Source organism: Trifolium pratense, linkage group LG6, assembly GCF_020283565.1.
Source record: "Trifolium pratense cultivar HEN17-A07 linkage group LG6, ARS_RC_1.1, whole genome shotgun sequence".
Lineage (NCBI taxonomy): Eukaryota > Viridiplantae > Streptophyta > Magnoliopsida > Fabales > Fabaceae > Trifolium > Trifolium pratense.
The window spans coordinates 2,333,958-2,346,771 of record NC_060064.1 but is presented as its reverse complement, the minus strand read 5'-3'; the positions used below and the strand labels follow the sequence as shown (position 1 = coordinate 2,346,771).

General features: G+C 35.2%; 2 protein-coding genes across 2 annotated transcripts; both read left to right on the top strand.

Moving 5' to 3' along the window:
- The first annotated feature begins 6,565 nt into the window (after positions 1-6,565).
- LOC123890925 (probable histone H2A.5) lies at positions 6,566-7,312 on the top strand. The gene is made up of 2 exons (XM_045940674.1): positions 6,566-6,871; positions 6,951-7,312. Exons 1-2 carry the CDS (start codon positions 6,656-6,658, stop codon positions 7,170-7,172), a joined length of 438 nt encoding a protein of 145 aa, XP_045796630.1. The 5' UTR covers positions 6,566-6,655; the 3' UTR covers positions 7,173-7,312.
- Positions 7,313-7,706: 394 nt separating this feature from the next.
- LOC123890924 (putative protease Do-like 14) lies at positions 7,707-12,814 on the top strand. The gene is made up of 11 exons (XM_045940673.1): positions 7,707-7,812; positions 7,915-8,008; positions 8,243-8,353; positions 8,439-8,621; positions 8,711-8,841; positions 10,478-10,689; positions 10,844-10,925; positions 11,027-11,169; positions 11,474-11,594; positions 11,939-12,031; positions 12,314-12,814. The coding sequence occupies exons 1-11, from the start codon at positions 7,798-7,800 to the stop codon at positions 12,428-12,430; spliced, it is 1,302 nt and encodes a 433-aa protein (XP_045796629.1). The 5' UTR covers positions 7,707-7,797; the 3' UTR covers positions 12,431-12,814.

Genomic DNA, 12,814 nt, shown 5'->3' with positions numbered 1-12,814 from the left:
AGATGATAATTAAGTCTTGTAAAAATTATTTATTATATCCATCGGTGAATATATACTTCAAGAGCAATTTTTTTTAAAGTAAAAGTATCATATGCGCGCAACTGTAAAAACTAATTTCAAGAGTAATATTAGTCTAATCACAATCACAAATTATTCTAAAGGTTTAGACGCGCACACAATTTAGAGAAAAGTAGAAAAAGAAAAAAAAATTGTAAAAAAAATTGATAAATGTGTTTTTTTTTTTTTTAATATAAATGTGTATTTTTTGGAATAGATTATATTAAATGTGTATATTTTTTTTTTGGAATAGAACAGATTGATTGATCTTATGAGTTAAAAAGATAAAATTAATCATAAGATAAAAAAAAAATTGAATACAAACTATCTGTAAAAAAATACTCGGTAACACTTTATTCTAACAAAAAAAAAGGTATATCAACACCTAAAAATGGCATTAAGACATAGTGGGTAGTTTTTTTTTATCAGGTAAAAATGGAATAAAATGTAAAAAATTATAAGATATAAGCTCTATAAAAGAGAGGAAATTATATATATTGTCTTATTATCATTACATTACAATTGTGTTGTTTATATACAACCTGAGCACTAATGATACTACTAATGATACATAAAGAAATTGCTAGAAATAAGAAATTGCTATTGATTTCTAATAGACAACTCATGCTGACAGTAAGCTAATAATTATATACAATGATGTGCCATAATCACAATTATTCTCCTAATTAAACCATAGTTGACTTATCCTTAATATGCCCCCTCAAGATAAAGTTACCATTTGTAACTTTCATCTTGGAAGTAAGTTCAACGAATTTGGCAGTGGCAAGAGGTTTGGTGAGAATATCAGCAAGTTGATCTTTTGTGGAGACATGAGACACTTGCAATTTATTTGCTTGAACTTGCTCACGTACAAAATGGTAGTCCATAGATATATGTTTCATGCGGGAATGAAGAACCGGGTTCGCACAAAGATAAGTAGCTCCAATGTTGTCACATAGTAGCCGTGGAGGGATAGTCATTGAAACATGGAGTTCACTGAGAAGGTTGACAAGCCACATGATTTCTGAAGTGGTTGTAGCAATTGCTCTATATTCAGCTTCTGTCGACGATCTTGCTACTGTTCTTTGCTTCTTGGATAGCCATGAGATGGGGTTTGGACCGAGAAAAATAATATATGCTGATGTCGAAGTACGGTCATCAACATTTCCACCCCAATCTGCATCAGAATAAGCTACTAAGTTGCAGGTAGATGAAGGCTGCAAAAGAATACCATGATTGATGGTTGATTTGAGGTAGCGAAGTATTCTTTTAAGATGCTGTAGATGTTGTGCAGTGGGTTTGTGCATGAATTGAGCAAGTTTATTGATGGAGAAAGAGATGTCCGGTCTAGTGAGGTTGAGATATTGGAGGGCTCCAATGATTTTACGGTATGCAGTTGCATCAGTGGAAGGTGTTCCATCATGGAGTTTGAGAGTGGCCGTGGCTGAGAGGGGTGTCGGTGCAGGCTTTGCCCCCTCCATGTCAAAGCGTTGCAGGACATCTCTTATATGCTTGTGCTGAGATAAAATCATGCCGGACGGAGTGGGAATGAGTTCTATTCCCAAAAAATAGTGAGGAGCTCCCATGTTCTTCAAGGAGAATTTTTGTGAGAGTGAGGTTATGAACTGAGTTAGAAACTTATTGTTGTTCCCTGTGATAAGCAAGTCATCAACATACACAAGGAAGTAAGATATGACACCTGAAGCATAATATATGAATAATGATGGATCACTTTTGCTGCATTGAAAACCATAGGCCAAAGTGAAGCTTTTCAATGCCTCATGCCATGCTCTAGGAGCTTGACGAAGACCATATATAGCCTTGTGTAGTTTGCACACATAGTGAGGATGTTGTGAATCCTTGAGTCCTGGAGGTTGTGTCATGTAAACTTGTTCTTTAAGATCCCCTTGCAGGAATGCATTATTAACATCCAATTGATGCATTTGCCATTTGTTTCCTAAAGCCAAGGAGAGAATGATTTTGATGGTTTGAGGGCGGACCACCGGAGCAAAAGTTTCATGAAAATCTACACCATAGGATTGGGTGAAACCTTTTGCTACAAGTCGTGCTTTATAACGGGAGATGGACCCATCAACATTTCTTTTAATGCGAAACAACCATTTGCATCCCACAATATTGGTATCTTTGGGAGGAGGAACAAGTGACCAAGTTCCATTTTTCAGTAGTGCCTCAAATTCTGCATTGATGGCTTTTCTCCAATGTTCATGCTTCATGGCTTCCTTGATAGTGGAAGGCTCAACATTTTCCACTAAAGGATATTTTGTGACTTGAAAAAGTCTCTTTGGTTTGAAAATGTTGTTTTGAGACCGAGTTACTGGTCTTATTTGTATTGCGGGAGCTGCAATTTGGTTAGTAGGCACAAGTATGTTTGGGGTAGATTGTGGAGTAGTTAGAGCATTACCTGATGATGGTGCTAAAGCCGCAGGACCCTCTTCATCGATCACCGGCTGAGAAGTGGGAGGGTGTGTCATAGGTAATTGTTGAGTTGATGAATGGATTGGAATAACAGTATGCATGGGTTCATTTGTTATAATGTCTTGAGTTGGTGGTGGTGAGGGTATAGTGGTAAGGCTGGTATATGGGAAAATGTTGTCATAGAATTTTACATGGCGTGATGTGTATATTTTGTGTGTGATGGGGTCAAGACAATGATATGCATATTGGGTGTCAGCATAGCCAATAAATATGCATGGTTGAGATCGAGGTTGTAGTTTGTTTGAGGTGTAGGGTCGTAGCCATGGGAAACATAGGCAGCCGAAGGAGTGAAGGTGAAAGAGGTTAGGTTTGGTGTGATGGAGGATCTGGATAGGAGATTTCATGTTAAGTAACGATGTTGGAAGTCGATTTATTAGGTACACAGCAGTCCGAAAAGCAAAGCTCCAAAAAGATGGAGGTAGTTTTGCGGTATGAAGAAGGGCTTTTCCCGTTTCTACTATATGTCTATGGCGTCTCTCAGCTGTAGCATTTAATTCGGGGGTGTGAGGCGGGGTGGTGTAATGAGAGATTCCATGAGTGGTAAGAAATTGTTTTAGCTTAATGAATTCACCTCCATTATCGGAGTAGAGAGTGATTATGGGCAAGTTAAAGAATTTTTCAACAAGACTTTTAAATTTGGGAAAAATGCTAGAAACATCTGATTTAAATTTCAAGGGATAAAACCAAACATATTTTGTAAAGTGATCAACAATAATTAAGTAATAAGAATAACCATCTATTGATTTATTGGGGGATGGTCCCCATACATCTGTATACAATAGTTCAAGTGGTTGTTTACTACAAAGACTCGATGTAGAGAATGGTAGCTTATGACTCTTGACTATGTTACATGAAATGCACGGGTGTTGATCCTTTTGTTTTATTTGCTGAATGAAGGGAAATTGTCTCAAAATGCGAGCAGACGGATGACCGAGGATGTGATGCCATGGAGTAGTTTTGGAGGTAGTGAGGTGGGCTGCGGGAGTGGTTGATGGTTGATGGAGGAAGTAGAGGCCTTCTTTATGGTGACCTTTGATTAGAGGGGCCCTTGTCTTCAGATCCTTCACCAAAAAATGATCAGAAAAAAATTCCACAGAAATTTGATTAGTTTGACACAGGGATGAAATTGAAAGCAGATTTTTTGAAATTTTTGGGACATGTAAAACATGAGATAATTTAAGTGGTTGAGAAGAAGTTTTAAGAGAAGTATTACCAGTGTGCATGATTGGAAGTCCAGAGCCATCTCCAACTAAAAGTTCATCTGAACCATGATATTGATTGTTGAAATGAAGATTATCCAAGGCATTGGTGATATGGTGTGTTGCACCAGAATCCATGATCCAATCTTGTGGAGGCTGACGGGAAGTGGCTCGAGCATGATGTGCCATAGGATTATTTCGGTGTCTCGGGTATCCACGCAGTTTGTAGCAGATCTTAGCAGTGTGTCCCGGCTTGTCACAGTACTGGCAGACATCATGATGGGATGAAGTCGGTGAGGTTGGTCGAAGTGTTTTGTGGTTTGAAGGACCACGATTTTTGTTGTGTGGTTTTCCTTTGAATGCTGCATTTGCTGTTGCAATGGGTGGAAGTGAAGTGTTTTCATTCATGATTTCATCTCTTTTGAGATAATTTTCAAAGTCAGAGAGAAGATCATGAAGATCTTCAAAACTGATAAGGTTTTCGCGAGTGCGAAGAGCAGCGGTTATCTCTCGATATTCAGGACCGAGCCCATTCAGTGTGTGAATGACAAGATCTACATCATCCAGAGGTGTGTTGATGAGTGCCAACTCATCTGCAACAGCCTTGATACCTTGAAGGTATACAGGAATCGTACTGGTTCCTTTGTTAAAGCGGGAAAGTCGCTCCTTGAGGTGCATGATTCAAGCACGTGTTTTGCTAGCAAACATTTTCTTGAGTGTTTCCCAGGCTTGCTTTGAAGTTTTCACAGTGCCAAGAGCAGTAATAATGCTGGGATCAACAGAAGTGATGATAGCATGCAAGATTAATTGATCTTGCCTTCTCCAATAACTGAAGTTTGAATCAGTTGCAGCAGGACATGGTTTTGTGCCATCTATGAATCCACTGAGATCATATCCAATGAATAGAGCATTCATTTGAACATGCCATGCAGGGTAGTTGGTGTTTGTGAGTTTGAGGGAGTGTTGGGTGTTTAGGACAATCACAGTGTTGGTACCTACCACGAATGTGTTGCCATTGTTGGTGTTTGAAGGTGCAGTGGAAGACATGGTGGAAGGAAGAAAAAAAAAAGGCTATGGATCTTAAAAATTGTCGTGAGACTAATGGCTCTTGTTACCATATAAAAGAGAGGAAATTATATATATTGTCTTATTATCATTACATTACAATTGTGTTGTTTATATACAACCTGAGCACTAATGATACTACTAATGATACATAAAGAAATTGCTAGAAATAAGAGATTGCTATTGATTTCTAATAGACAACTCATGCTGACAGTAAGCTAATAATTATATACAATGATGTGCCATAATCACAATTATTCTCCTAATTAAACCATAGTTGACTTATCCTTAATAAGCTCAAACGCTACTCGAAATAGCATTTGAAAAAAAACTATAAGCTGGTAAAAAAAAGTTTGTTAGCAAACACATCTAATTTTATGAAACAAGCTTATAAGCAAGTATAATAAGTTATAAGTTAGCTTATTTGTAAAAATGAATATACATTATCAATGTAAATTAATCTTACATCGATATCCAATAAAAATAATTTAATTTTCCATCTAATATTAAAAAAATATCATGTAAAATGGCACGATACAAAGATATTACTCCATCCAGTCCTATATATAAGAAAACTTATATTTTTTAGATTCATTGTGAAATGAATATATATATATAGATTTCACAATGAATCTAAAAAGTTAAAAAAGAAAATTATATAGAATCGGAGGGAGTATTGGTTAACCGTATAATATTATGCGTCATGCTAAACGGTGCCCCCGGAACACTAGTTAAGCATACTAAAAAAATACTAAACAAATGCAAAAAGTAATGATAAGGGAGAATAACTTTTACATCATTAAAGCATTGAATGCACAATTTAGAGACTAAATTTTTCTTTTTCTCAATTTAATTATTAATTAACTAATTTTTTTTATTTTTCTAAATTCTTTTGTTCATAAAAATTTGGTTATAACAAAACGAACTAATTAGAGAAGAAATTGCAAATAATTAGAAAATTTTTTCCTTTTAATTGGGATTGGGGGTGCAAAAAAAAAACTGATTGGTGACATGGCAAGCCAAAATAATACAAGCGGTAGAGCCACGTCACTGCCATATTATCCACCATTAAACCCATGTCAACGGCATGAAGTAAAATTATTGACCGGTGAAACTTCATGGACTAAAAAATGTGAAAACAAATTTAAGGACAAAAACGAAAATTCTTGAAAATTATAGGGACAAAAAATATATTTAACCTAAAATTATTTTATGCCAATACGGTACATATTAATTTTTGGACAAAATTTATATGCATTGTTTTGGATGCAATTTTTCATGTTCCTCTCACAAAAAGATAATTTTTTTTTTTTAATTAAAAAGCAAAAAAAACTCTTTTTAAATAATAATAACCACCTCCATGTATCTAGTCTAGCATAGTGCACAATCCTTAATTTTTCTCTCAAAATAGTTATGTATATTGACAAACTCAAAATAATTATATACACTACTCCGTAGAAAAAATGAGATGAGCATTATTTTATTTGTTTTTTTTTTAAGGAGAAAAAAGAAACAGTTAATTAAAACTTAAAAGTTAAACTTCCTTCAGTTACTAATGATGAAAATGACATCATTGGACAAAAAGACTATCACACGGATCGCCAGCGTGGCAAACTACATGACCGTAGATTAATAAAACCACGATGCAAAAAGCCACGGATCGCCAACATCATACAATCCCCACTGTTAGATCTAATCACAGATTTAAACGCGATAACTAACATTTGTCATTTACCTACTATTTAACAACTCGCGCCTTCACCATCTTCTCACTACATCATCCAAATTCAAAGAAAAAACCACATTCTCATTTTCCGCTTTTTCAGGATCACAAAATAATGGAAGCAGAAGCAACAATATCATCAACCACCATAGGTGCCGGTGGAAGAAGAGGCGGTGATAGAAAAAAAGCCGTTTCAAAATCTTCCAAAGCCGGTCTTCAATTTCCCGTTGGTCGTGTCGCTAGGTTCATGAAGAAAGGTCGTTATTCACAGCGTCTTGGTACCGGTGCTCCTATTTACCTCGCCGCTGTTCTCGAATATCTCGCCGCCGAGGTATTTTTGGAAACTTATAATAATTGATTAATTAATTAATAAATTTGATGCTGATTAGGTTTTAATTAATGTAATGTAGGTTCTTGAATTGGCTGGGAATGCTGCAAGAGATAACAAGAAGAATAGAATCAACCCTAGACATGTGTGTCTTGCTGTGAGAAATGATGATGAATTAGGAAAATTGCTTCAAGGTGTAACAATTGCTAATGGTGGAGTTTTGCCAAATATTAACCCTATTTTGTTGCCAAAGAAAACTGGTTCCGTTGCTGCAGAGACTGCGTCGAAGTCACCGAAGAACTAGATTTTTACATTTGTATAATCTTCTAATTAGGGTTTTACATTAGATGTAATTTGTTGCAGAAGTAAACTTGTTTTGATCTCTTTAATCTAACTATTTTTGTTGGATAAATGTAGCATTTCGTTGAATATAAATGAATCTATTTTATTTCTATACTTTTTTTTTTTGTCTTAGATGAAATGGTAATTCAATAAAATTTTTACGTGATATCTCGGGTTTGAATTAGGTCACAACATCTGGATTAACAATTTTGGCATTTTTTATCGGTCGAGCCAAAACTTATGAGAGTTTAAGCATTTTATTTTCATACTTTTGTTATTTCATTTTTATCTTGTAGTAATTATACCAAACGGAGTAACAATTCTCATTTTGAACGAACGGTTTCGATAAGTAACTGCCTCATTGTGAACGGTTGATTTTTTACTTTTCAAGATTTTTTTACCGGCACCACGCACGTATTTTTGGAAGACAAATGAACGTTTGTTATTGGGCCGCGGGTTATTGGGCCTGTTACAATCCCATATTCACGGCCCTACTTTTGTTTCTCTTGGGGGGTTTTGAACACTGAGAATAGTTTCGCTTTGTTTTTGCGTTGAAGGGTTTTGGAATTTTAGCGTTGGAAGCTATTATGAGCTATTTCTTGGTAATTGTTGCTTCTTCCTTAGTTCGCAGTTGCTTTTTGATAATTTTTGAAGAAAAAGTTTGGTTGAATCTCTGATTTATTTAGGGTTGAAATGTGTGACAGAGGAATCTTGCACGTTTGAATAGAAGCTCCGTCGCTGGAGTGGTAGGGATTGTGGCTGCTGGTTCGTCACTACTGTGCTCCGATACTGGTTCCAGTGAGCAACTTAACCTGATTAATCTGTTTTTACTGAGATTAATTTTGATGAAATGTCAATTAATTACAAATTGTTTATATGAATTTTAAGTTAGATATAACTGAAATCAAATAATTATAGTGATTTTCAAGGATTATGATTGATCGGTGGAATAAAACCTAATTATACACTGACATTAATTTTAAATCCTTTTTAAAGTATTAATTAATTGAAGTAATGTGGCTTCAAATTTAGGAACGTCTGTAAGCGCGAGGTTTCATTTGCCGTTACAAGATACACCATGGTTGAGATGGGCATTGCCATATGATTTGTTACTTCGACATTTGCCATCATTCGATCAACATGGTATGTTCTCCTTTTCTTTGAATTTTGTGTATTGATTATTATGTATGTTTTGATGACTCTTTTATGATTAGAATTGAATTTGTAGGAATAATTCCGCTGTCTTCGTATAGAGTCAGTCCTGTTCCTTTGTCCGACAATGACATATCTAAGGAAACTTCTGGGGAAGTTCATGATGGGTCAAAGCCGTGTGGTTGTTTTGGCAGAGATACTATTGCGAACGCAGCTGCTAAAGTTGGTCCTGCTGTTGTTAATATTTCAATTCCAAAAGGTTTTTTTTAACTTTTTTATCTGAATGATTTGTATGAATTTTCACCTCTTTTGAGATTATGCTGATTATTGGGAGTATTGGCTTTGTAGAATTTTTTGGGATTACTGGAGGAATGAGTAGTATTTGCTCAGGAACAATCATTAATAAGGACGGTACAATCTTGACATGTGCTCATGTTGTGGCTGATTTTCATGGTGCAAGAAGTTCATCCAAAGGGAAGGTTTGTCTTCATGATAGGGTTTATCTTTCTAAATATATACACTATCTTTTTGAACAAGAATATATACACTATCTTGAAATTGAGAAAAAAGTGCCGGTAAGTTTAGAGTTCTCTGTAATGTAAATGTAGCATAAGATAAGAGTACATTTGGATGTTTCCCAAAATCTTGTTTCATTTGAATTGACATGCAGCCAGTTTCAAGCTAGAATTCTATGATATTTTTTCTTATAGATTTATGTTTAGGGTTTAGCGTTTTGGATGACTTAAAGTTAGGGCTGCTTAACACTTCGTTGGGTTACATAGTATGTTAAGCTGCATTTCATGGTTTGAAAATCCACTGATCCATTCCCAACAATATAGAGCATTTCTTAGTAAGTTCAATATGTTTGTATTGCCCACAGAACTGAATAAAAATGATCTCTCATTATTTTGGCATACCTTAGTTTTTCACATATACACCATAATTGCAACAACAATAGAAAGTAGAAACAACCAATCCTTTAGGCGAGGTCAGCTGCATTGATTAGAATTTGATGGTGCCATCATTTCCTATTGTATATACCATAACTAGAAGGTCCCAAAATTCCCATATTAGATATTTCAAGATATATTGTTTACTTCTAAATCCGTGCTAATGGTTGGACTTATAGTTTATGTTAGTCTTCCATTCACTCTAAATGTTGAATTATTTTTCATCTGGTTAATTCTCCTAACCAGTGAATTCATATGTCAACACACTTGTCCAAACCATCTAAGATGAGAGTCCACCATTTTCTTTTTATAATGGGAGCTTCCACAATTTCCTTTCCAATGTAATCCCATTCTTATCTTGTACGACCACCTATCGATTTTTAACATTCTCATAGCTGTAACACTGGGTTACTTTCATTTTGTCTCTTTAGGTTTTGTGTGCGAGTTTGGAGGGGAAGGGTGGGAGGGGAGGATTTTGAAAAAAGGAAAGTAACAAGTGGAAGAATAGAGGAGTTTGGGAGGGGAGGGTTTTGGGGGTTGATTTTTCTTTATAACATATAATCCTCCTAATTGGCGGAACTCAAATTGTATTGGAAGGAAATTCTGGAGGGTTTTCGAGGGTTTATATGAATTCTTCAAATTTAATTTATGTTGTCACAATATTCTCAAAATTAAGAATATATTATTTATTTATCATTCTCTATAAAAACACTCTAAACAAATGTGAAAGATTTCACCATTTTCCCATATACTCCCTTCTTCCAAAGCCCTCCTTTCCCCTCCAAACTTGCAAAAAAAGCCTTAACGTCCAATTTTCAGTCTCACGCATAAGCTCCATTACAAGTATATATGATAGTTTATCATGTAATCCAAAGAGTGTCGTGTAGTTGTTCATTAAGTTGTAGGCATTGTACAGTTCCTTGCTTGCTTGAATGATTGGTTCTGCATATTCTTAAAATGAATTGTTATCTCTTATTTAAGTGTATATACATGCAAATCATTTTGGACTATCATATGCAAGCTATTGTATATTAAAACATTTTAGTTTCTTATTCTCTATAGTTTGTCTCCATGAAGACATCAGATTTATATCCTATAATATATGACCATGGAAACTCATTGCACCTATTGCATGCATACTCATACAACATCAATTGTACTACAGATTGAAGTCACTTTGCAAGATGGAAGGACATTTGAGGCGAAACTGGTGAATGCTGACATGCATTCAGATATTGCTGTTCTTAAGATAAATGCTGAAACCCCACTACCAGAAGCAAAGCTGGGCTCTTCAACTAGGCTTCGTCCCGGGGATTGGGTAATTGCCATGGGTTGTCCGCTTTCCCTTCAGAATACTGTTACTGCTGGTATCGTAAGGTGCGAAGAAAATAATTTCCAGCTGTAAAATATGTGTCATGATTTTAAGCTATATTCTTGTGTTCTAAATTATACCATTTAGATTTAACAAGTAGTAATGTTTTAAATGTCTTTTGGGCCAACATACTCATGTCTTGTATGATTTTTGCCGTAGTTGCGTTGACCGCAAAAGCAGTGATTTGGGGTTGAGAGGCATGCCAAGGGAGTATTTACAAACAGATTGTGCAATTAATATGGTATGTGAAATGTCTTCCTCTTCCCACATAAGCCAAGCTAAATATGGATGTGGTGTACAAACCAAATATCAACTTGCATGTTATCTGCTTGTATGGCACAGGGAAATTCTGGAGGGCCACTTGTGAATATGGATGGTGAAATTGTTGGAGTGAACATTATGAAAGTGTTGGATGCTGATGGGTTGAGTTTTTCTGTACCAATCGACTCTGTGTGTAAAATTATAGACCATTTCAAGAAAAGTGGGTATGTTTTGGTTTCATCTGTGCTATTTTATTGCATATTGATTTGAAAGTGGTATGCTAATTGTTATAAAGTATTGTTTAGCTTGCCGTTTGTGTTACATGTAACAGTCAAAAAGGATCTTTTATTGTCCAAGTAGAATGTCAAATTAGACAAACTCTTACAATTTTTACCTTTTATGAATATCTTATCTTATACTCCACATAAACAATTATTGTTTCATATTTTTTATGTGGTCCATACTTCATACTTGAGTTTTTTGGATGTAATAAGTTGAGTAACAACGCAATAAACTTTTTTTTTTCAGGAGAGTAATACGTCCTTGGCTTGGACTAAGAATGCTTGATCTAAATGAGATGATTATTGCGCAGCTTAAAAAGAAAGATGCTTCATTCCCTAATGTCAATAAGGGAATTCTTGTACCAATGGTATGTTCCTAATTGATCGGTTTTGGGATCCGTATTTATGTAATCTTTCAAAATGTAGATTAACTGGGCAGTATTTTCATGTTCTGTTTCTTGTGACGGATAGATTGCAAAATTGTTGGCAAATCCTTAATGATAATAATGATAATAGTAGTATAGATAGATAGGCAATTTTCTTCTGTTTCGTGTTATTTAGTTTATTCAATGCAATTATTTGCAGCATGTAACTGTATCTTCTCTTCTGTGATAGTATGAATTGTACTAACCAATGCAATGGAAACATCTGGATGCTTGATATAATGAAATTATGTGTTAGTCACAAGGGAACTTAAATGTTTTTTGACTAGGTAACTCCTGGGTCTCCTGGTGATCGTGCTGGGTTCCTCCCTGGCGATGTTGTCGTTCAATTTGATGGAAAGCCCGTGGAAAGCATGAAAGAGGTATTGGCATGTGTTTAATTTTTATATATTGGATATGTTATGTATTTTATTATGATTTTGTTAATTGTCTATTAAGATAAGATGATCTGGTGAGCAAAGCAGTTTGATTGTAAAAGTTTGTGCTAAAACTTGAAATTCTAACGGCTTTCTTGGTGTGGAGAATCATGAGTTGTGCATAACATAGAACTGTCTCCATGGCCAGTAAAAAAAAGTTACCCTTGAAATAATTCATTACGATTGATGTGCTTAATTATTTATTTGTTAATTTATTCTCACTGGCAGGTAATTGAAATGATGGGGGACAAAGTTCGGGTGCCCGTGAAGGTTGTAGTTAAAAGGGCGAACGATAAATCAGCGACTCTGACTGTGATTCCGGAGGAATCCAATCTTGATTTGTAGAAGCTGACTGTTACAAATTACATCACAAAAGTGGTGCTGGTTCCTCGAGTATAGAACTATATTACCCTCCCTTCAAGGGATTTCTCATTGTTTCCTAGTTATTTGATTGAATAACTTGGTGATGTGTTTGTTTTAGGCAATTAAATTTTTACCATATGATGCACAGGTGGTTTTGGAATGCGATCCAATTTTATTATCTGTTTATCTAATTGTGTGTTTATGGGATTTCTTCTTAATAGTGTAAATTTGGGGTGAGGGCATGATGCATTGATGTCTCAGTTTAAAGTATGAAAGATTCTTAGGACTGAAATAATACTTACAAATACATTTATGTTTACTTTTCTCTAGAAATACTAGCGGGACTCGTATCCCAGACGTTTTGAA

Coding starts and splice junctions, on each gene's coding strand:
- LOC123890925 (XM_045940674.1), top strand. CDS start 6,656: ATGGAAGCAGAAGCAACAATATCATCAACCACCATAGGTGCCGGTGGA. Junction 6,872..6,950: donor TCGAATATCTCGCCGCCGAG/GTATTTTTGGAA, acceptor AATGTAATGTAG/GTTCTTGAATTGGCTGGGAA.
- LOC123890924 (XM_045940673.1), top strand. Junction 8,842..10,477: donor GAAGTTCATCCAAAGGGAAG/GTTTGTCTTCAT, acceptor ATTGTACTACAG/ATTGAAGTCACTTTGCAAGA. Junction 11,170..11,473: donor GACCATTTCAAGAAAAGTGG/GTATGTTTTGGT, acceptor TTTTTTTTTCAG/GAGAGTAATACGTCCTTGGC.